The sequence below is a fragment of the Pleurodeles waltl genome, chromosome 3_1 (assembly GCF_031143425.1).
Source record: "Pleurodeles waltl isolate 20211129_DDA chromosome 3_1, aPleWal1.hap1.20221129, whole genome shotgun sequence".
NCBI lineage: Eukaryota > Metazoa > Chordata > Amphibia > Caudata > Salamandridae > Pleurodeles > Pleurodeles waltl.
The window spans coordinates 861,554,446-861,577,784 of NC_090440.1; the positions used below are offsets into that span (position 1 = coordinate 861,554,446).

Genomic DNA, 23,339 nt, shown 5'->3' on the forward strand with positions numbered 1-23,339 from the left:
AGGATTTCATGGGGAGACAGTCCTGTCTTCCTATTGGGTGTGCTTCTTATGCTCATCAAAACCAAGGGCAACGCATCTGGCCATTTCAGATTCGTACAGGCACATATCTTTGCTAGTTGTGTTTTCAGTGTACCATTCATTTGCTCTACCAATCCAGATCCTTCAGGTAAATAGCTACAGTGCAACTTCTGTTCAATGTTTAAGGTTGAATATAGTAATTTTATCACTTGGTTATTGAAGTGGCTTCCTCTATCTGATTTCTAAAGAGGCTGGAAATCCGAACCTTGGTATCAGTTCTCTAAGCAAAAGCTTTTCTACTGTGAGACTATCATTTCTATGTGTAGGGTAAGCTTCAATCCAGTAACTTAAAATGCAAACAAGCACCAACACGTATCTCAAACCACCACACACAAGGCATCTCAATGAAATCCATTTGCATTCTGTTAAATGGCCCTCCTGCTCTTCCAATGCGACTCAAATTGACAACTGTTCTTTTTCCCACCTTATTCTGCTGACAGGTGATACATTTGTGACATTGCTTCGGCAACCAGTCTAAACTTCGTATTAAACCAACATTTAAAAAAAAAGTTTGAATCATTGCATCGCTGCTAATATGTGGTTGACCATGATAATGTCTTGCCATTTGCGTCAATAGACAGTTTGATAAGACTACCTGTCCTTCAATGGTGACCCAAACATTATCTCTTTGAACACATTTTAATTTGATTCAATCTCTTTTCTTCATCAGACACATTTTTTTGGAGAGACTTAATTTCTGACATTCTTCTTTAACTGCAATGGAAATCAAAGCATAGTATTTAGCAACCTGATCTGTATAAGCATTTCCTTTTGAAATAAAATCATTTGTCTGCTGATGTGCACTGCATTTGACCACAGCAATCTTCTCAGGTAATTGTAGGGCTTGTAACAAATCATTAATTTTATCCCCTTTTGTTGAACCAGAAGAGGTCATGAAACCTCTCTGTGAACACAACTGGCCAAAATCATTGACAATTCCAATTCCATACTGGCTATACATAAAAAGTATAACTGTAAGCTGTGCACCAATACAACAGGCTCTTGTAAGGGCAACTAATTCAGCAACTTGTGCAGAAAATACTCTTTGAAGCCATGAAGCTTCGAGTATACCAGAAATTGTGCACACAGCATAGCCAGCTTTTACTACATTCCCACATTATCCCTTAAACAGGAACCATCAACAAAAATAATTTCATCATTCTCTTCTAGTGGGGTATCTTTAATATCAGGTCTGGGTTTCATACACAATTCAGTAACCTCCGGACAATCATGTTCAGTTTCTTTCAAATTCAGAACTTCAACATTGTCAATTGGGAGTAAGGTTGCTGGGTTAAGCACTGTGCATCTTTTCAAGGTAATGTTTGGAAAACCTAATATCATCTCATACTTAGTAAGCCTTTAGTTTGTCAAGAACTGGGTTTTCGTATGGGTAAGAATGACTTTAACAGAGTGAGGGACCAAATCAGTTAAAGGGTGTCCCATCACAATAGCTTCACATTGTGATATAGAAGTACCAACCACTGCCACAGCTCAAAACAGCCAGGTAAAGTTGTTGTGAATGGATCTAAAGGTTTTACGGCACCATATACCTGTGTAAGAACAGACAATGCACATAAATCTCTTTCATGACAAAACAATATAAATGGTTTAGTGTAGTCCAGTATTCCCAATGCTGGTGCTCTGTACGAACTCTCTCTCAACTCGGTAAAAGTTTCATGCAACCTTCATCAAAGGGTACTGGCTCTGTTCTGTCCTTGTGGGTCAGTCTCTGTAATGGTTTTGAAATAACAGAAAAATTGGGAATCCATTGGCGACAATAGCTCACCATTACCAGAAACATCCTGACATCTCTTTGTGTGACTAGAGGATTCATCTGCAAAATATATGTAACCCTCTCTTTGGAAACTTTTTTTTCATACCCTTTTCAATATGCTGTCCTACATATTTTGCTTCTTTCTGACAGTACTGTAATTTCGCTTTGGGACACTTTATGTCCATTCTCTCCGAAGTGATTCAACAAAGCAATCTTATCTTGCCTGCATGCTTCTTTTGTCGTCGAAGCAACCAAACGGTCATCAATGTACTGAACTAATGCTCACTGGAAGGCATTTCCAATGGTTCCAAATTCTTTTTCAACACCTGAATAAATATTGACGGTGACTCTGAAATTCCTTGTGGAATACTGCACCAACTGTAGACCTTATTAAAGGATTTAAAATGGAAAAGAAATAGACTATCCTCATTAAGAAGCACAGAGAAAAATGCTTGTGAAAGATCTACCACTGTGAACCATTCTGTATCACATGGAATCTGGAAAAAAATCACTGCTGGATTCAGTACCACTGGACAACATTTTACCATTATATCATTAATTTTCCTCATATCTTGGACAATTCTAAATTTGCCACTCGGTTTTCGCAAACCCATAATAGGTGAATTGCATAGGCTGCTCAGCACTTCTTTTAGCACTCCCTGCTTCACAAAATCTACAATTTTATAGGAATTACTCCTTTAATCACATATGCTACCATGTCATACTGCGGTATCTGTGGAAAAACAACATTAGGTTTGACTGTGACTTTAACTGGTTCAACTCCTTTGATCAGACCGATATTGTTTCCAGCTAAATCCCAAACCTTTAAATTTACTGTATCCTGCAAATCAGACCGCAGGTCTTTTACTGTGAAAGCAGGATAGAAACTAATCAGTGGAAACTCTTCATTTACTGAATCACATTGTTTCTACAGAGAAGTCCTCATCAATCTTTCGTCTGAATAGCAATCTTATCATTTGAACAGGTAACCAAACATTATGTTTTGCACAATGGATCTCTTCTTAACAAGGAAACTGGACTTGAGTTGCAAACTGCAAATTTATGTCGTCCTTCAAAGTTTCCAATTTTAAGAGGGACTTGTTTACTAATTGGGTTTGTCAGAAACTGCATTGCAACTCCTACAATCTCGATTGTTTTCCCAGAAAGTGACACATTAGGAACTTCTGCTGTTCTTACTGTAGAGCGTGTAGCTTCTGTATCAACTAGGAATTAGACCTCAAGACCCATTACCTTTCCATTTACATAAGGACCATTTTGATCCACTTCTAATGAAGCTGCTAACGAGCATTCTTCTTCATCGAATATTTACTCTCACCCACCATTCCATCACTCATCACTTCATCATTCGATTCATCCTCACTGTGAAGTTTGAACTATTGAACTGAATGATTAATGTGATTTAACTTTTGACCTATCCTCTACTGAGGAAGCATCATCTGCTGCTGCACTATTGGAATTTGAGGTATTTGCATTTGTTGCTTTGGTACCATTTGTACCTGAGCCTGAATTAACTGTGACTGTAGCACCTGAAAACGTGGCATTTGCTGCACTGGTTGAGAACTTTGCATTTGCTGAGGAATCAGCCTCTGATTATTTTGGACATTTAAATTAGAACCCCGCATTCTTTGAAAAAGATTGTTTTCATCTGTGTAACCATACCTTCTTGTACAAACATTGGACACTCATGCTTCCAATGCCCCAAAAAAACACAACTATGACAAGGTAACATCCTTTTCATTGCCTGCATATCACCTGAAGTGACCATCACATTCGAATCAACACGATTTCCACCTCCATTTCCACCGCGACCTCTACCTCCTTGCTTGATTCCGAAACATGTTTCCCTGTTGAGGATAGATTCCCTGCTGCTGTGGATAATTTCCCTGCATCCCTGATTGTGCTGCTTTAATCTGAATCACCATAGTCCTTTCCTTCAACTTCTTCTGCTTAATTTCAATCTCATCACTACAGTATTTTGCAAACTGTATTCAGTCATTAGATTTGTTGATGAAGTGTTAATCTGTCCAATTTAAGGTCTCAAACCTTCAACAAATCTAAACACAAAATGAATCATGTCTTTCAGCTCAATTGTTTCTGTACCAATGTAATGTTTAAACGCTTGCAGCAATCTCTCATAGTATGCATGTATTGACTCTTTCGCTTCCTGTGCTATCCTATCACTTCGCTGCTAATCAATACTTTTGGGCGAAATTCTAATTTTCAAAAATTCAATCACTTTTTAATAGTACTTCATTACAGCAGGTGATGGTGCACCTGTAACTGGATCTCGTGGAGGCCCTCTTGTTGGCCAATCTACACTTCTCTTGCATTCAACCCATAAATCAGCTGGAACCACTATTTATAAGGGGGTATTGAAGTCTTCCGAAAGGCATTTTGCAAGTTTCACAAACGTATCTGGTTGCTGGTACCATTCCACTGGTTTCTCTCTCAATCTCGGGTAGTCATTTGTAAATGACAAAATATCACTTCTGCTCCAAGGGACATGTATAGAATTCCCTCCTGGAATTTTTCTCATTGGAAATACTTTTACTATATTATCAGTCTGCTGTACATTACCATTCAAAGTCTCAAACTCCTTTTCTTCACCCATCTGCCTTACCATTTATCTAGTGCTACCCATAATTGGATATTCTGAATTAAATCTTTAATAGGAATCTTCATTCCTGGTATTCTCATGATCTCAAAATCATTTGAATCAAATTCAAATCTGTAACTTCTTCTCAGTTGTTTTGTTTTCTCAAGACCTATGTCATTTTTCTGCAAGGTCTGCTAATTTCTGGTGTACCAGTCCTGCTCTGTGTGTAACAATTTTACATGTGAAGCATAACTCAACTCCATTATACAAATCTATTCTATTTACATCAATTGTTCCCTCAGTTATCATTTATTTCTAATTTAAGCATTGCCAGGTTCAATTAATTTTCCCTCTCAATATTTGCCTTCATCTTTGTTCCACTTACCATTTCTAGCCAGTCTGTTAACTGCTGAGCATTCAAACTTTGTAATGAAACATTACTATTATTTACATTTGGTATGCCCAGTGAAGTAATACATGGAGTCTCTGGAATCTGTAAAGTTCTGGAATAAGTCAAATCAATTAGCAGACCTGTCTTGTCAAAAGTCTGGTTCATTGGAGATATAACTCCTATGTGAACATTTAATCTTTCCATTTCTGCATTTGAATTGCAACCATTCTGTATGTTAATCTCATTATTTCCCTGGGAAAACAGTGGTACAACAGGGCCAATAGTAACAGGTACTGTCAATGCTTCTGGACTTGTCTGAACATTCTGATTTCTTGAGTATATTACTCCTGTATTCTGGCCTGTCAAAATTGATTGAGAAACTGGTCTGTGAACTTACAACAGGTGTGTACCTCTGAAAATTCTGAACCTGTACTGGAGACCATTACCTAGGTGTAGACTCCATCTGGACCATCACTGGTTTCTGGTAAGCCTGAGATATCTGTGATGACTTCACAATAGACCCCGTCATACTCTGTGTGGAACTCACAACAGGAACAGTAGGGTAGACTACAGGTGAGACAGTCTGAATCATAGGTGTGTGAGTAACAGTAATAGCAGGAACATTAGTTGAGACCTGTACTTGATTCTGTGTAACTGGAACTGGAGCACCTGGATCAGTACTAGTATTTGGACTTATCTCTTGTGTTGCATATGGTGGAGGATGCCTTCTCAGTAACTGCATTATAAATTCCTCATCATCTGATTCATCATCATAAGTCAATGATTTTCTAGCCTCAACTGACTCCGGCTCATCTTCTTCAGAAGAGCTTTTATTTAAGTCTTTTGTTTGACACCGCTTTCTTTCTCTTGTGCAATTGCAGGAAACATTTTAATTCCCTGTAAAGTCTCAGTTCTCCAAAATGTTAGCTCATTGTCCCTTCTAGCTTCTGCTAATGTCTTCCCCGCTTTTCTCATTCTTCTCTCAAATTTTAATCTCTCTTGTTTTCTGGCCACTAATTCCCAAAAAGCTAAAATTTCAAATTGTGCTGGTCTCAGAGGAGGTTCTAAATCATACATCACTTTTCTCAATTTTTTTTTAATTCTCATATTAAAAGTTCCATGGACAGGAAACGCTAAACCCCCTTTCTTCTCTGTAATTTTGCACCAATGTTTTAACCAAAGACATGCACCGTTACCGTTCTCCTCAATTACGATATATGTCGGAGCACTTTCTGGCAGGCAAATTTCTCCTACTCAAGCTGGAATATATTTATCTCCCCTTAGCACACTCTTTAAAAAATTTCATTTTTCATCAAATTTGACCCAAAACAACAAATTAAACTCAAAACGGGTAGTAATTCAATCCCGAAATCCTTTTCGCTTGCCTCTCGAGTCCAATAGCCCTTCACGGTTGTCCACCAATCCATTCAGGAGCTCCCTTTCACCAATCGACCTATCTCAGCGCAGACCTATGTGATGTCACACTTACACACACGAACTGACAAAGTCTTGCGGCTTGTCCTCCCAAAACTCAAATCCCACAAAACTAATGCAAAATATTGTGAGCACTAATTAAAAAAATTAACACACCAACTTGTCTGCTTGCTACAGGTAAAGGACACAAATACGTTGGAAACCTCACAGAATTTTCAATAGCAACATTTAGCTCTGACAACTACTCATTCAACTTCAGCTTTCTCTGACTCGCAAGTAAAATTCGACCAGCAAATTCTACCCTTGACCAAACACTAGATCCTCCCTGTGCACTCAGAAATCACCAATATTGGTCAAACTAGCACTCCCTTTTAATATGCATTCTAGGAATTTTGTCAATCATGCCCGATCGACATACTAAAACAGACAAGTTACAAAAAAAAGTATCTCAAATACTTGCATCAAATACTCCGGAGTCTTAGACCGACGCACAGTCCGTACATCAAAAACCACATGGGCAATTTTTGAGCACAAAGCGCCACACACAATTCGGAGTTTGACTTCCCTACATGCACCCTTTGGAGTACGCACACTCCCTAACAAACTAAATTGGAATACTCCAGCTCCCTAATTCTCACAAACATCACAATTCATCTGTGATTTGCTTAAGCAGTGCAAGCGCAAAACCCTCACAAATCACACTAGGACCACTGAGACCTTCTTCAGACAAGCATTGGCAAAATCAAATTCCATCCTAACAAGCATTGCAAAACCAAATTTTCAAACAAGCATTGGTAAAACCAAATTTCCAACTTGCATATAATCAATCACCTCAAACTGGGACATAGCCAAACCTCTCCTTTTTTGAGACACAACCATCCTCTGCAATAGCTAAAAAAAAAAAAAAATTGGCACGTCCTACCTTATATTTGCTTTGATAATTCATTTATAAGGGGACATGTAAGGGTAGACAAACATGTACCTTCATTAGGTCGAATGACCCTTTGGACTCCGATAGGTGTGAGTGTTTGGCTCTAAACAAAAAGAAGTCAACAATAAAACCATACCATCATTAATCAACATTAAAGCCAATAATTTATATGCACCATGACCTATTTGGCCATGAATCACCACACCAGTTTAATAAAGTTCAAACATGTATTTCCCTTTAGATTAACAATGCTAAAATCACGTAAATCAAGCGCAAAATTAAATTATAAAGATACATGAATAACACAGGTTGACCAAATCTTCTAAAGAATATCAACTTTGACAAAATATACATTATTAGACACTGAAGAATCACTATACAGAATAACAATAATATCAGATGCGCAGTTGAGATTGAATGCATTGCATTAACACAGATGTATTATACACAATCGGTGCAGCCAAATTCAGAATGTGACATTGCAACTATTACCCTAATTAGATTAAGCATGTTGGGCTTCATGCAAAAAGGAAAAGAAGACCAAAACTTGTTTGGAAAACATATCTATGGCGCTAAAAAAAAATAGAGGTTGGGTTTCTAGAAGAGAAAAGCATGTAAACCTGCAAGAAAGACGAATGCACATCTCTAATATACCTCTCCTTAATGGGTTCAGCAGACAGCGAAGTCTTCTTTAGTTGAGCATCTTCTGGTCATCTTCAGTGAACAGTGACATACGGGGAAACAGTTCAGTAAAGTTTGACCTTAATGCATCTGAACTGTAAATGGCGCACAGCACATTATTTCACTAACAGAACTAAATGCACATTTTAATACAGCACAGACGGTAACTGCTGCTAAAAAAATAAGTGAGCTTCAGCAAGAAAGAAAAAAATCTGAATAGCAAAAGAATAAATCTTAGCTCATCACTTACACACTGCTGTATTAAAGCCTCAGAAAGTAACTAGCTACTCTACCATTGGTCAGGCTATGAGGTGGTTGGGCAGAACCAATTACAGCTGATACCCTCTTCTTGCATTCTTGTTTTCATTTTTCTCCCTCATTGGTTCAGCTTCTTCTAATGTCATCGCCAGTTTCTGCTGCGCAGATAAAATGTTTCAACTACACACAACTACTGAAAGCCATTGTTTTCTGTGGAACATTATCTATCAGGAGGGTAAATAAAATGTTACAGCACGAGAACATTTCTCTCCGACATTAGATCATCACACAGGATGTTTCAGAAAGGACAGAACATTGGCAATGGCTTTCCATTTACATGGCAATTTCTAAACATAACATTATTTCATTCTGAATTAGCTTAGCACAGGCCTGTTTAAAAACGCAGTTAAATGTGCAGTACAACATTTCATGAATCTCAAACTATTTTCTGAACATGTAATTATTAGTTTTCCATTATTCTCAATTAGTAAAACATAAAATACATTTAATTAGACAGGGATTTATTTTCTTTGTCGAAATGTGTAAATTATCAGTATAGGCCTCATTTTCATTTCAGCTTTGCACTTTTAAATGCATGTTTTTCTTTCAGTTAATCATGCACTTTTATTAGCATTTTACACACTTTAACAACCCCCCGCCCTGATACAGACTCTTGTAGCCTTATTCACCAGTAACTGCAGCTCCTTTATTTGAGAAGCCCTCTGATTAGATTGGTTAGCTGTTTATGATATAGTATACCCTGCACCATGGCTTTAAAGGCCTCTCGTACTATAAAGTCTGCTGCCTAGTGATGGTTGGAAAGGAAAATCTCCTTTATAAAGGTCTTCATATCTGCCACTCAACCTGGGTTAGTTAGCAACGACCTATCAAACTGCCATCTGGGCCTTCCTTTCATAGGAGTGTCCAGCTTTATAGGAAGAGAAATTGCTGAATGGCGTATCTGCCCACATATCAGAGCCACTCCTTTTGATAGCCTGAGATATTAAATAAAAATAATCTAATTGTGATGCTGTCTTGAAACTCTGTGAGTAGCATGTGTATTGAGCTAACCCAAAATGATCTTCCCACCAGGGATCTATTAACTGAAAGTCATGCTTTATGGTAGTGAAGATTCTTTTAGTATTGGGTTGAATTTTTTTCTTTGCTTGATTGGATGTGTCCTGAATACAAGTAAACTATATTTTGAATTTTAATATAATTAAAATAAACAAAATAATTAATATCCCCCCCAGGGATGATATACCACTCTGCTCCCACTGCAATAATATGCAACTATACTAATGGATCGATCTCCTCACTAACTGGACCATATTAGTTAACCAGATTTAAAGGGACCCTCTGAGCCGAAACTTTCAACCAGAGCCATATAGCTCTGGGATCCCTAATAACTTCCTTTATATCCCAATCAATCTAGCTGTTCAGATAAATCACAACACCCCTTATTGCAAGTCAGAGGAGGGAAAAAACACTTGGGAATACAGTTTTGGAATATAGATCTCTGGATTATTACTCTTTAAATGAGTCTCTTGCAAATAGATCACTTTGGGTCTAAATAATATCCGCCATCTTTTCATACTCCCATATTTCAAATGGTTTGAAATTCCATTAGCATTGCAGGATACCACCTTCAAGGCAGCCAGTCAAATATCATGAATCTGTGGACCTTCTGCATCTGTATTTATAAAATGTATTTTTCTTTAATAACGCAAAAAACTACTGAACCGATCTGCAAATTACAAAAGGTGTTCTTTCTGGACCAAGATCTAGCTTTCTGCCAAATTTAGTGTAATTCTGTTCAGTGGTTCGGTCTAGTCATGTTTAAAATCCCAAGGGGAAATTGCATGGGGAAAACGTGTTTTGGGACCCTCCCTTTTTCTTAGGCCCCGCTTGATGAATCACCATGATTTTTTTTTTTTTTTTTTTTTTTTTTTTTTTTTTTTTTTTTTTTTTTTTTTTTTTAAGACCGCTGAAGTGAGTGGCAAACTAGTTTTCAAACTTTCGTGAAGATTCATCAACCAGCTCCAAAGTTATTAGCAAAACAAAAAACGCTTTTTCTATGGAAGCTAGATCCTAACTAGAACTACCTACTGGCGACCACCAGTAGGTAAAATATAGAATTTCAAGAAAATTTCGAGAAATCATGTGATAAAATCTTTTGATCACTAATGCAAGCAAGGCAAAGTCTATTTGCTCTTTACGACTTTGTCTATGTGAAGCATGCACTGTTCCCAATCCCAGTATGCCAGCATGGTGTCCTAGCAATATTGTGAGAATGGCCCAGGCCCTTGTGTTCCAATGATTTTCTTCTGCCCACCCCAGGAATATTCTAGCTACCCTGCAGAATAAAAAGAGGGACTCCTGAATCTCCCACATCTCAAACATTTTCATTGGCCTTTGGTGGCATGGGCCCCTCTGAAGGGACTGGCCTCCCATCCTGCTGCTCCTGGCCCCTACACCCGGGCTGGTAACTATAAGCAGGGAGAGGTGGGCCAGCTATTCTTTTCGTATCCAAAGACAGATGTTTTCTTTGGTTTTGTGCTTACCTAATGCCTTTAAAGGAAAAAAAAAAAAGAATAAAATGTAAACGGGAAATCGTCGACTTGCCATGCGTAGTCTATCTATATATATATATATAACACCCTCGTCCTTTATCCCAACTGATGGACATTACCAATGGTGCTTTGTGATAACAATGTTCATGATAAGTTTTTCTTATCTATTATTGGGACACTTCCAGTATTTAAAGGAGTAGAACTACTTCATTCAGACACCCCAAGTAAATTTAATTAACTCGGAGATAAAGTAAATATTCCACGTCCAACTGTAGGACAGATACTAAGATGAGCAATACTGCTTAGTAGTGTTTTGGCGACAAAGTTTGGTAAATTTTATGGCCATTCCCCTAAATTTATGCTTTTAGCACAACTTGTAGTTTGCCAATATATCATGTAATTTTGTTTTCCCGCCCATGGACCTGAATGAAAAGTCTTACTGCTTGGAAACTGGTTCGAACAAAAAGTATCTTTGCGACACTCCTTCTGCACGAACAGGTCTCCAGTGGGTGACATTCCTGAGAAATCGCAGAATGCAAACTTGGGGAAATTTATGAATTTTGTCAGTATTATTTTAATGTCATTCAGGTCTGCAAAGAAATGAGAATATTTTCTTATGCACCAGTGTATGTATATGATGGCCATTTTCAAATACCAAATAGGCCTGCTATTTGAACTGCTATGGAAACGCCTTCGATTTTTAGAGGGAGTAATGATAAAATGCATGATAATTAAAAAAAAAAAAAAAAAAAAAAAAAATGTTTAATTCAATGAATATTCCGTCCAATTAACCTGGAAAAGACCATTGGAGAATTGTTCAAATTTGTTTTTTTCGTCCCAAATTAAACTTTCACTTGCTGTTCAAGTTGGTGTTTTCAGTTGGAGAAGTCTAAACATGGCTCAGTCTTTCACTATGCATTGGTTTCCCCCCTAAATCTATTTCAACCTTATGGATACATTGTTAGCTACTAATAGCTCACCCAAAGCCTGTGATGAATATATCATCGTAGTTGCTCCTGGGCAGAGTAGGCGCAAGACCAGAACACGGGTAAAGGATCTGCATTCAAGGTTGAGATCTCTCGAACTTCCAGCGAATCATTCTTAATCGACCTCCCTCCCTGGAGTCCACTTGTATGGGAAGCCGTTCATGTCAAAAGTACAGCTCCCCATATTGGACACCTCCTGAAATGCATAGTGTGCTGCAAAATGGATATGACACACACCAGAATGAATGTACCATGTGTCAAAATAATTGATACCTAGCAGAGTGAATCTGAATTGAACCAAAACAAATATGAAACCTGGCAGAATGAATATGCTACTTAGTGATTAATATGAATAACACACACACCAAATTAAATAAGCAATATATTGAAATATATATAAATCATACTGAAATTAATATGGCCCTCACTGTAAACAATAAAGCAATCGCTGAAACTAATACAATATTCACCTAAAAAAATGGGGCATTTCTTGAAATGAATGACGTATGCCAAGAGAAATATGACATACATTAAAATTAATATGGCAGATTGAAAATAATATAAAGTATTGAAATTAATAGATTATATTCTGAAAAGAAAACAATGCACATTGAAACTAATACAATGTGCATTGAAATGAACATTAAACATGTTGCAATGAATTTGAATTGTGTTGAAATCAATATTACCGAGATGGCAATGAATATGAGACACACAGAAATGAATAGGAGATGGTTGAAAATGAATATGGCTTGTGTTGAAATTAATGCAATCCCATTGAATTGAAGTTGACATGCCTTCAAATGAGTATGACCACAGCTGAAATTCACATGAGATTTGTTAAAATGAATATGGCATGCCTTGAAATTAATGACACATATTCAAATTAATTATACATATTCCAATTAATATGATATATGTTAAAATTGATAAGTTGCATCTTAAAATTATGACAAGTGTTAATATGAATGACATCCATTGAAAAACTCACATTGATTGAAAAGAATATAACACAAGTTAAAATGAATGACATGAGTTGAAATGAATGACCTTCATTGAAATGAATTTGACATGTTTTAAAATTAATACGAGTAACGTTAAAATGATCATGACATTTATCACAATGAATATGGCTTGCATTGAAAGTGATATGATATACGTTGACATGATTATGATATATGTTGCAAGGGATATGATTCATGTTAAAATTAAGATGTGTTGATATGAATGAAGCATTGATTGAAAGGAATATGACACATGCTGAGATTAATATGACATGCATTGAAACCAATATGAGCTCCACCAAAATTAATTCAACATGTCTTAAACTGAATATGACCAATGCTGAAATTAAAATGAAATTTGTTAAAATGAATATGTTGTGCTTTGAAATTGATATGATACACAGCAAAATAAATACTGCATATATTGAAATTAATATGACCTATGTTGAAATGGATATGACCCGTGATAAAAATTATCAGGTGTTAAGGTGAATATGACATCGATTGAAATGAATGACATTCATAGCAAGGAATATGACACATGTTAAGATGAATATGAGCCACTTTGAAATGAATATGACACATGGTGAAATTAATATGGCCCACATCAAAAGTAATATGACATTCTGTAACATGAATATTACACTTTTTGAAATGAAACTGTGAGATAAATGTAACATTATTTGAAGTGAATTAGGCAAATATTGAAATTAACACAAGCCATGTTTAAATGAATATGGCTTGCTCTGAACTTATGTTGATTTGCTTTAAAATTAATATTACATATTGAAATCAATGTTACATATTCTCAAAGGGTCGCATTACGAGTTTGCCAGTTTGTGCACCACCATGATGGCGGTGTGACCGCGATCTGCTTGGGACTCAGACCACAGTATTACGCTACTGGCAGTCACATAGGGAAAGACTGCCGTAGTCCCACCAGCACCACCAGGCAGCGCAGACCACCGCAGCGGTGAGGCATGCCAAAAGTGCTGACTGAGCCAGTGTTTCGGATGGAAACATTATGATGTTGCCAACAGCCAGCATGACCGTGGCAGTCCAACCACCACACCCCAGCAGGTGAAAACAGAAAGCATAAAGGAAGCAACTCACCTGCAGGCAGTGTTACATGACCTGAGCCTCCATGGAGCCAATCACACTCACGTCCTGCCGCAGGTGCTGCTCATCGATGGACCCACATTGCAACACAATGGAAGGTCAATGGGATGCACAATAGGTTGGGAAACAAATATCCAAAGCTCACAATGCAAACAATACCTGCATATTAATGATGGCGACATCAGGAGCATTCATGGACACATTTCACTTTTCACATGCCCCTAAAACAGCATTTGCATAGGAACTGACCCTTCATGTATCTCAGGGACAAACAATATTTGAGCCAAGTGATATGCCTAGCTGCCAAATGTGTAAGCGCAAGTCAAGAAAGCACATACAACGGCAACATCATGGTCCAGACATCTAGATGATGTAGCTGTAAGGTACACACATCAAAGTGGACACATGGTCAGTCAAATCCAAAGGAAGCTACCACAATTTAACACCCTCAATGTGTGGACAAACAAAACTCTAGCTCCCGCACATGAGACGAAAGCATAGTCTATATCAGGGGGCAAATCTACACCATACATGCTGACACTGGCCAACACAAGATGAAATACTTACCCTAGCAAGCATAACACAATGCAATGACGCCCCAATTGGATCAACCCCCACATATCCTTACAGGAACATCTACCCTTGTCTTGGGTGACCAACACTTCCCACAAAGTCAGATATTGAAAAACAACAGCAAATGTGGTGGATGTGTCTGTGGATGTTGTGGTGGTGTCTGGGGGTATGGTGACTGAGGTGTGTGGGGCTGTGGGTTGTGAGCTGTTGTAGGAGACTGGACTGGCTTGTAGTGAGAACATTAGGTACTTACACCCTATACCAGATCCAGTTATCCCTTATTAGTGAAATGTAGTAGTGTTCTAGCAGCTTAGGCTGTCTAGAGGTAGCTGTAGCAGAGCAGCTTAGGCTGAACTAGGAGACATGCAAAGATCCTGCAATACCACTTATAGTTACACAGTACTTATTCACAATAAAAGACAAACTCAGTGTTACCAAAAATAAAGGTACTTTATTTTAGTGACCCAATGGCAAAAATATCTTAGAGGCAATACTCCTTCTGGAGGTAAATATTATACACAATATATACACTAGACACCAGAATCAGGTAAGTAAATAGTCATAGGATAGTGCAAACAATAGAAAATACCATAGAATGCAATAGGAAGAAATAGGCCTTGGGGCAACACAAACCATATACTAAGAAAGTGGAATGCGAATCACGAATTCCCCCCTAGGCAAGTGTAGTATGTAGAGGGGTGCTGGGAGTGTAAGAAAACCACAAAGGTTGGTAAAATACCCCACCCAGAGCCCTGGAAAGTAGGAGTAAACTACTGCAAGTTTCCTCAGGACCCACTAAAAGTCGTTAAGAGTTATTGCAAGAACCAAGCAAGACTGCAAGCAACAAATGGTGGATTCCTGGACCTGAAGACCTGTAAAGAGAGGAGACCAAGTCAGAAGTCACAGAAGATTCCAGGAAGGACCAGAGCCCCTGCCAACCTAGAAGATGGTGCAAAAGAGGATTCTCCGGTTGGAAGAAGTCTGCAGAAGAGCACCAAAGAAGATGGCTGTGGGTTCCTGCATGATGGAAAGGATGTGCCATGTGGAGATGTTGGATGCAGGCGAGTTGTTGCGCTGGATTAGTCCAATAAGCCTTGGTTCAAGCAATGTCGTGGATTGTGTAAAAATGTCGCTGCCTGGACCCAGGAGGGACCTGGGGGCCTCAACTCGGACTGAGGAGGCAGAGGGGGCTCCCAACACTGGTGGGAACCCACAGATGACCAGGCAGCACCCACAGAGGTCCCAGGACACGGGCACAAAGAAGGTTCATATTCCAGTTGCTGCAGCACTACAAAAGAAGGTCCCACACTGCCGGAGAGCAACTCAGCGAGTTGAGCGTCGCAGGATAGAGTGCTGGGGACCTGGACCTTGTTTCCTTAGGATACTACACCTCGTGATATGGATTATTGCAGTAACCAACCAAGTCTGCAAACAACAACTGCTGGATTCCTGGACGTGAAGACCTGCAAAAGGCCAGGACCAAGTCCAGAAGTCGAAAAGTTCCAGGAAGGCCAGGAGCCCCTGGCAACCCAGAAGAGGGTGCAAAAGAGCAGTCCCCGGTTGGATGAAGACTGCAGGAATGCACCCTAGGAAGATGCCAGCGGGTTCCTGCATGATGCAAAGGATATCCCACGACGTGAAGATGGATGCAGACGTGCTTTAGTGTCTGAAGTCACCAACAAGCCTTTGTTACGGCGAAATGCGTTTTGCATCAAAATGGCACTGGCTGGACCCAGGGGGGACCTGGGGGCCTCAGATCAGTGTGAGGAGGAGGAGGGAGCTCTCATCACTTTAGAGAGCCCTCAGGATGCCAGGCAGCACACACGTAAGTCCCAGGACATGGGGACAAAGGAGGTGCAAAACGCGGTTAGTGCAGCACAACAAAGGAAGGTCCCACGCCGCCGGAGAACAACTCAGCGAGTTGAGCGTCACAGGATGGAGTGCTGGGGACCTGGGCCAGGCTGTCTGTGCATGAAGGAATTTTGCAAATAGTGCACAGAGGCCTCAGGAGGTGAAGAAGACACAGTACACAGGGGTACCATCGCTCTCAGGGAAGGCAAGGTCTTGCCTCCTCCAAATTGCATCAGCAGGACCTCAGGACAGCCTATGTCGATGGGGTCCACCCTATGAGTCCTTAGGAGCAAGCTCGTCGCTGTGAGAGGAGTCCAAGGGTACCGGTCGTCATCTTGGAAGGTGCCTGCGTGAGCAGGGGAGTGACTCTGTCACCCTACGGGAGATTTCTTCAGTCCTTCTGGTGCAGGATGAAGACAGGGAGTACCCAGAATGTGCACACTCTGGAAACTGTTGCAGTTGCTGGCTGGAGCTGAAGTTGCAGAAGAAAAGTATACCTTGTGGATACTTTGTTGCTGTTACTGGAGCAGGCTGCAGTTGATCTGAGGTCCGAGGATGAAGAAACTTGCAAGCATAATCTGAAGAGAATCCACAGGAGAGACACTAAATAGCCCGGCGAGGGTAGGATTAGCTACCTTATCAGGTAAGGACCTCTTTTGGAGGGTTCTATGATGTCACCTGCTGGCGCTGGCTACTCGGAGCCCTCCAGAGTGCCCCCACACCTTGCAAAGCAAGATGGCAATAATGCTGAAAGACAGCATTTCCAGAGGCTGGGGGAGGCTACCCCTCCCCAGCCTGTAACATCTATTTTCAAAGGGAGAAGGTGTAACACCCTGCTCTCAGAGGAAATGCTTTGTTCTGCCTTCCTGGGACTGAGCCGCTCAGACCCCAGGAAGGCAGAACCCTGTCTGTGAGGTGGCAGCAGCTGTAGCTGTAGTGCAAGCCTCAGAGAGCTGGTTTGGCAGTACTGGGGGTCCATGCTGGAGCCCCCAGGAAGCATGGAATTGGCTCCCCAATACCAGATTTGGAATGGGGGGACAATTCCATGATCTTAGACATGTTACATGGCCTTATTCGGAGTTACCATTGTGAAGCTACATGTAGGTATTAACCTATATGTAATGCACGTGTGTAATGGTGTCCCCACACTCACAAAGTCCCAGGAAATCGCCCTGAACTATGTGGGGGCACCATTGCTAGTGCATGGGTGCCCTCACACTTAGTGACTGTGCACCTAACCTTCAGCAAGTGAAGGTTAGACATATAGGTGACTTATAAGTTGCTTAAGTGCAGTGAAATGGCTGTGAAATAGTGTCTGAGCTCCCTCTGGGTGGCAAAAGAAATGCTGCAGCAAATATGGATCTCCTGGAACCACAATGCCCTGGGTACCATATACTAGGGACTTATTAAGGGGGGTCCAGTGTGCCAATTGAAATTTGTAAATTAAGTCACTAGCCTACAGTAACAAATTTAAAAGCAGAGAGAGCATAAGCACTGAGGTTCTGATTAGCAGAGCCTCAGTGACAGTCAAGCACTATACAGACACACACATTAGGCCATAAACTATGAGCACTGGGGTCCTGACCAGCAGGATCCCAGTGAGATGGGCAGAAACATTCTGACATACAGGTAAAAATGGGGGTAACATGCCAAGGATGATGGTACTTTCCTACAGCAGTATTTCATTATCAGGACATGTAAAATACCCCAGTATATGTCCTACCTTTTAAATACACTGCACCCTGCCCATGGGGCTGCCTTGGGCCTACCTTAGGGGTACCTTACATGTAGTAAAAGGGAAGGTTTGGGCCTGGAAAGTGGGTGCACTTGCAGGTTGAAATGGCAGGTTAAAACTGCACACAGCCACTGCAGTAGCAGGTCTGAAACATGTTTACAGGGTTACTCATGTGGGTGGCACAATTAGTGCTGCAGGCCCAATAGTAGATTTGATTTACAGGTCCTGGGCACACATGTTACACTATACTAGGGACTTACTGGTAAAAAAAAATATGCCAATCATGGATAAACCAATCATCAGGTCCATTTAGACAGAGAGCACTTGCACTTTAGCACTGGTCAGCAGTGGTGAAGTGCTCAGGGTCCGAAAGCCAGCAAAAACTAAATGTAGCACATAGTCGAAAACATATATTTATTTTAATTCATATCCTTTCAGAATATATAATATGAATTTCAGTATGCATTGTTAATTTTAAAGCAAATAAACATCGATTCAAGCCACATTTAAACAGTGAGCATTTTAATTTACACATGGCTTGTGTTCATTTCAATATGTGCTTTATTCATTTCAAAGCGTGCTATATTTATCTCATATAGTTTCATATCCATTTTAATGTCATATTAATTTTAATGAATGTCATATTAATTTTGATATGGGTCATATCAACTTCACCAGATGTCATATTCATTTGAAAATGGTTCATATAAATCTTAACATGTGTCATATTGGTTTAAACGAATGGTATATTTGTGTCAGTGGATGTCATATTCATCTTAACACCTGACATTATAATTTTAACGTGTTATATCCATTTCAACAAAGGTCAAATTCATTTTAATATATGCAATATTCATGTCGATGTGTATCATATTGATTTCAAAGCATAACATTAATTTTGACAAGTTTCATTTTAATGTCTGCATTGGTCATATTCAGTTTAAGGCATGTTAAATTAATTTCAAAAGGGCTCATTCATTTCATGTCATATTCATCTTAGCATGTGTAATATTCCTTTCAATAGAGGTCTCATTCATATTACCACATCATATTGATTTTACCATGACTCATACCAATTGCAAAACATATCATAATCATGTCAATGTGTGTCATAATACTTTCAATGCAAACCATATTCATTTTTTTTATAAATGTAATGTTCATTGCACATTATATTCCTTTCAGAATAATGCATTTTCATTTCAGTACCTTATATTCATTTCAAGCTGTCATATTCATTCCATTGTGTGTCATATTCCTCTTGGCATTAGTCAGTCATTTCAAGAAATGTTGCATTCTTTTTGACAAATATTGTATGCGTTTCAGTGATTGCTTTAATATTTACAGTGAGGGCCATATTTATTTCAGTGTGATTGATACATATTTCAGTATATCTCTTATTCAGTTCGGAGTGTGAGTTATTCATAATCATCACTAAGTAGCATATTCACTTTGCCTGGTTTCATATTTGTTTTGGATCAAGTCAGATTCACTCTGCCAGGTATGATATTTATTTTGACACATAGTACATTCATTCTGGTGTATGTCATATTCATTTTGCAACAGGCTATGCATTCCAGGAGGTGTCCTATATAGGGAGCTGTAATTTTGACATAAACGGCTTCCCATACACTTGCCAACTGCTCGCTTACCCTGATCTCTAAATGCTGTAAGCACTCAATACATGGCACTCTTATAACCTGAGCAGCTAGTGTTACATCCATCTAGCAGCTTTATGAACCAGCCTCTGAGTTTGAACCCACCCAATGATGCTCTGTAAAACTCCTAGGACGTCCCACATAGTTCCAGGAGAACTACATCCTTGACAGATTTTCAGGATCTATAAACATTTACTTCATCTAAAGGCAATGGGCCCGATTCACAAAGGCCCTCTGCGCTCATGGCGGAGGCCCTGCAGTTGTGGTGAAGTCTCTGCACTCGTGTTTGGATCTCCACAGTGAGAATTCACATTATGGAGATTCTGTCACAAGTGCCCAGGCCCTCCCATGATTGTGGGGCCTCCGCCACAGGTGCGGAGGCCCTTTGTGAATCAGGTCCAATGAACCTGAAGGCAATATAGTGGTTGTCCTGAAAACTTGATCAATTCCATTAATACTTGTCTTTACAGTCCCTCTCTATAGCCGCCAACCCCTTTTGAAATCTCCGGTTCTCACGTATGCCATAGATGTGATCATCCGTGAATCATTTCACAACCGTGTAGATCCATTGCTCTTGGTAATACTGTGTTGCATACCCTTAGCCATCAATTTGAACATCAGAGGACTGTAGCTGTTCAAAGAGAAGTTGTAGTAGTGCAGGATTTTGTGATCTGTTGCAACAATTGCCTTTTCTCCACTCCTCACAATAACGGGAGCAGAGTTACCATCTTTTATCTAGCCCAGCTGAACATATTGATAATGGGTTTGAGGGCCGTGCAGATGGAAGAGGCTTCTACGAAATAATCCACAAGGTGTTCAACGCTTTTTCAAGATTTTGTTTGGTAAAATGTAATAATAAAATGTTTCCACTTGTGACCAGTTAAAAGGAAAATGGGAGCTTCTCTTACCACCCATGTTGCGATCAGTTTTTGTTCAAATATACAAATAGGAATCCATTCAATGCTTTGTGCCTTTCGAAAACTTTGTTTGGTTTAGAACTGTCTATTTAACGGGAACGTCAAGTCCGAATTACAGGTTGGCTTTAGACCTGTAAGTTTGCTTGTGTTTAATGCATGACCATAGATATGTCAGGGGCCATCTGGCGTGTTGCCTGCACCAGTGATTTTAATACCCAATACCGAAAACATTGTTTAAAAGCTCAGTTACCCATTTCTTCCCAGCTTGTGGCACCGTCAAAACTTCAGCAGCGCTAAGAAGTAGTTTCTTTATCATGCAAATACCTAATGAAAGATGCATGTACTTTTCAATGATAACAATATCGTCAAATATTTGAAAAGTAAAATGGATTTTGCATTTTTCTCCACAGGCTTGCTGCACAATGGGTAACTGGGACCTTTTGAAAAGTCTTCTGGACGAAGTCCAAGAGCACTCGACGTTTATTGGCAAGATCTGGCTCACGGTGCTCTTCATTTTCCGCATCTTGATCCTGGGGTTGGCCGGCGAGTCTGTTTGGGGAGATGAGCAGTCAGACTTTGTGTGTAACACTCTGCAGCCTGGTTGCATCAACGTGTGCTACGATGAAGCCTTCCCCATCTCTCATATTCGCTATTGGGTGCTGCAGTTCCTGTTTGTAAGCACGCCAACACTGTTGTACCTCGGTCACGTCATGTATCTGTCTAGGAGAAAAGAAAAGCAGAAGGAACAAGCGCTGGGAATGCTCCAGTCAAAGCATGTTGAAGAGCCTCCTCAGACAAAAATAAAGCTTCAAGGCACTTTGATGATCACTTATATTGTTAGCGTCCTCTTCCAAATGTTTTTTGAGAGTGGATTTCTGCTGGGCCAATGGTACTTGTATGGGTTTGTGATGCCCCCAGTGTATATTTGTGAAAGAGACCCATGTCCCAACAAAGTGGACTGCTTTGTCTCGCGTCCTACTGAGAAGACCATCTTCATAATCTTCATGATGGTCGTATCTCTGATATCGCTGGTTCTCAATCTACTTGAGCTTATCCATCTAGTCTGTAAAAGCATGCGTGGAAAGAACAACTCTCAGCTAGTTTCTGCCTATTCCACAGGGGATATCCCAGGCTTCCCACATAAAGTCCACAAGGTCTCTACTAAGCCCTTCCGAGATGGTTCTTGCTCACACCTTCCCATGAACACAAACCGCCCAGCACCTCTATTCTGCAAGTCATCCAATGAGCAGAACTGGGCCAACTTCAGCACTGAGCAGTGCTTAGCCCCGCAGTACAAAAAGAATGCCCTTGACCGGTTATCCCAGAGCGACCTCTTCATGGTGGCAGCTGATGCTGTTGACGGTCCATCCAGTGGTGTTGGTAGCTCTATATCTAAACAAGAGTATGTTTAAGAATCTTGGCTTCCTCGCTGGTGTTCATATCTCATGGTGGTCACTACTTGGGTTAACTTGTTTTTTTTTCCTCATGCCAGCGCACATAACAAGAGAGCTAAGACAGGAGTTCTGAATTTCTGCCACATTGAAATTCGATGTGCTTTTTTGTGAGCAACTTTTAGAGACTTCTGTTTTGTGAAACAACTTCTGCCAAAGCAAGTATTCTAAAGAATTTCTTTGTCAATTAAGCTCATAAAGCTACTTATTATGAAAGCGTCCTGACAACACTGGGAAATTAGCAAAACACTTGAACACGTTTTGGAAGAATGCCCACCAGCAGGCAAAAAATATTTGTTGGAGCGCAGTTGTATGCTTGTGGCTGTTGGTAATGGTGTAAGTGACACCCCAGATAATGGGGGGAATGTGTGGGATTGTGCATCTGCAAAACTGTTGAGTGGAACAACCTTGGGAATCCTAATGCCAGACAGCTAGAACATTCGTTTTTTGTTTTTTTTATGTTTGCTCTTTGAGGAGAAACATGCTTTCTCTAAAGCACTATTGTATAGGTGTTGTAGTAAAAATGTTATGTTTTCCAATTTTGTGTTTTGCAGTCGGTGAAAAACTACATTATTACCTTTGTAGGAGACAAAGCAATGTCTACTGCGTATTTTCACTCACGTTGGGACAGTGCGTATATATCATGTTGGCCGAGGTATGTCATTCCAGTAGAGAAGAGCTGTCCATATTTAAGAAGGGAACTCTGGAACTATGTAAGCATTCCGTTTCTGGATGAAGCTCCCATTCACTAACAAGCTTTGTGTTGTAGCAGCTTGCGCCCATGCTGTAATGGCAATTTTTTGTCTTCCTTCTGATTCTATTTGGAGTATTGAGTTAATCTTTGACTTGAAACCTATGCACTTGTTTGTAAATTACGACTCGCAAGCATCAGTTTCTCTGGTTTCTCTCGTTTCTTAAAAATAAATAATATATATATATACATAAAATATTTTTGCAAATCTTTGTCATGCAATAAACAGAACAGATTGTAAAATCTTTCATAGCCGGTTGCACTGTAGGGATGTAGTGCTATATTTATATTACCTAAAGAGTTAGTTCTTGTTAGAGCCACCAAAATAAAATAAAAATATTTGATCAACAACACGTTCGTGGTCTCCAATCAAAAATCCCTTGAGCCTATTGGCAAAGATGGAAAGACTCTGCTGAATGTATTTCATTACTAAAACTATCTGCCAACGAAATAACTGATTGTGCTTGGTAATTGCAATTTTTAGGTTTTGCTCTGCAATTGTACGCTGGTGATCAAGTACTATCTTTTTTTTTCAAAAAGTAAGTGCCAGGCTAAAA

At 39.7% G+C, this 23,339-nt stretch overlaps 1 protein-coding gene across 1 annotated transcript in view; it reads left to right on the top strand.

Annotated features, from left to right (window-relative positions):
- The window catches only part of LOC138284704 (gap junction alpha-4 protein-like), a 71,102-nt gene extending 48,007 nt beyond the window's left edge, over positions 1-23,095 (top strand). Inside the window, exon 2 of the mRNA XM_069223785.1 lies at positions 20,991-23,095. Coding sequence (XP_069079886.1) covers positions 21,003-21,992 — 990 coding nt within the window. The 5' untranslated portion in view covers positions 20,991-21,002 and the 3' untranslated portion in view covers positions 21,993-23,095. The remainder of the gene's footprint in view (positions 1-20,990) is intronic.
- Positions 23,096-23,339: the final 244 nt, after the last annotated feature.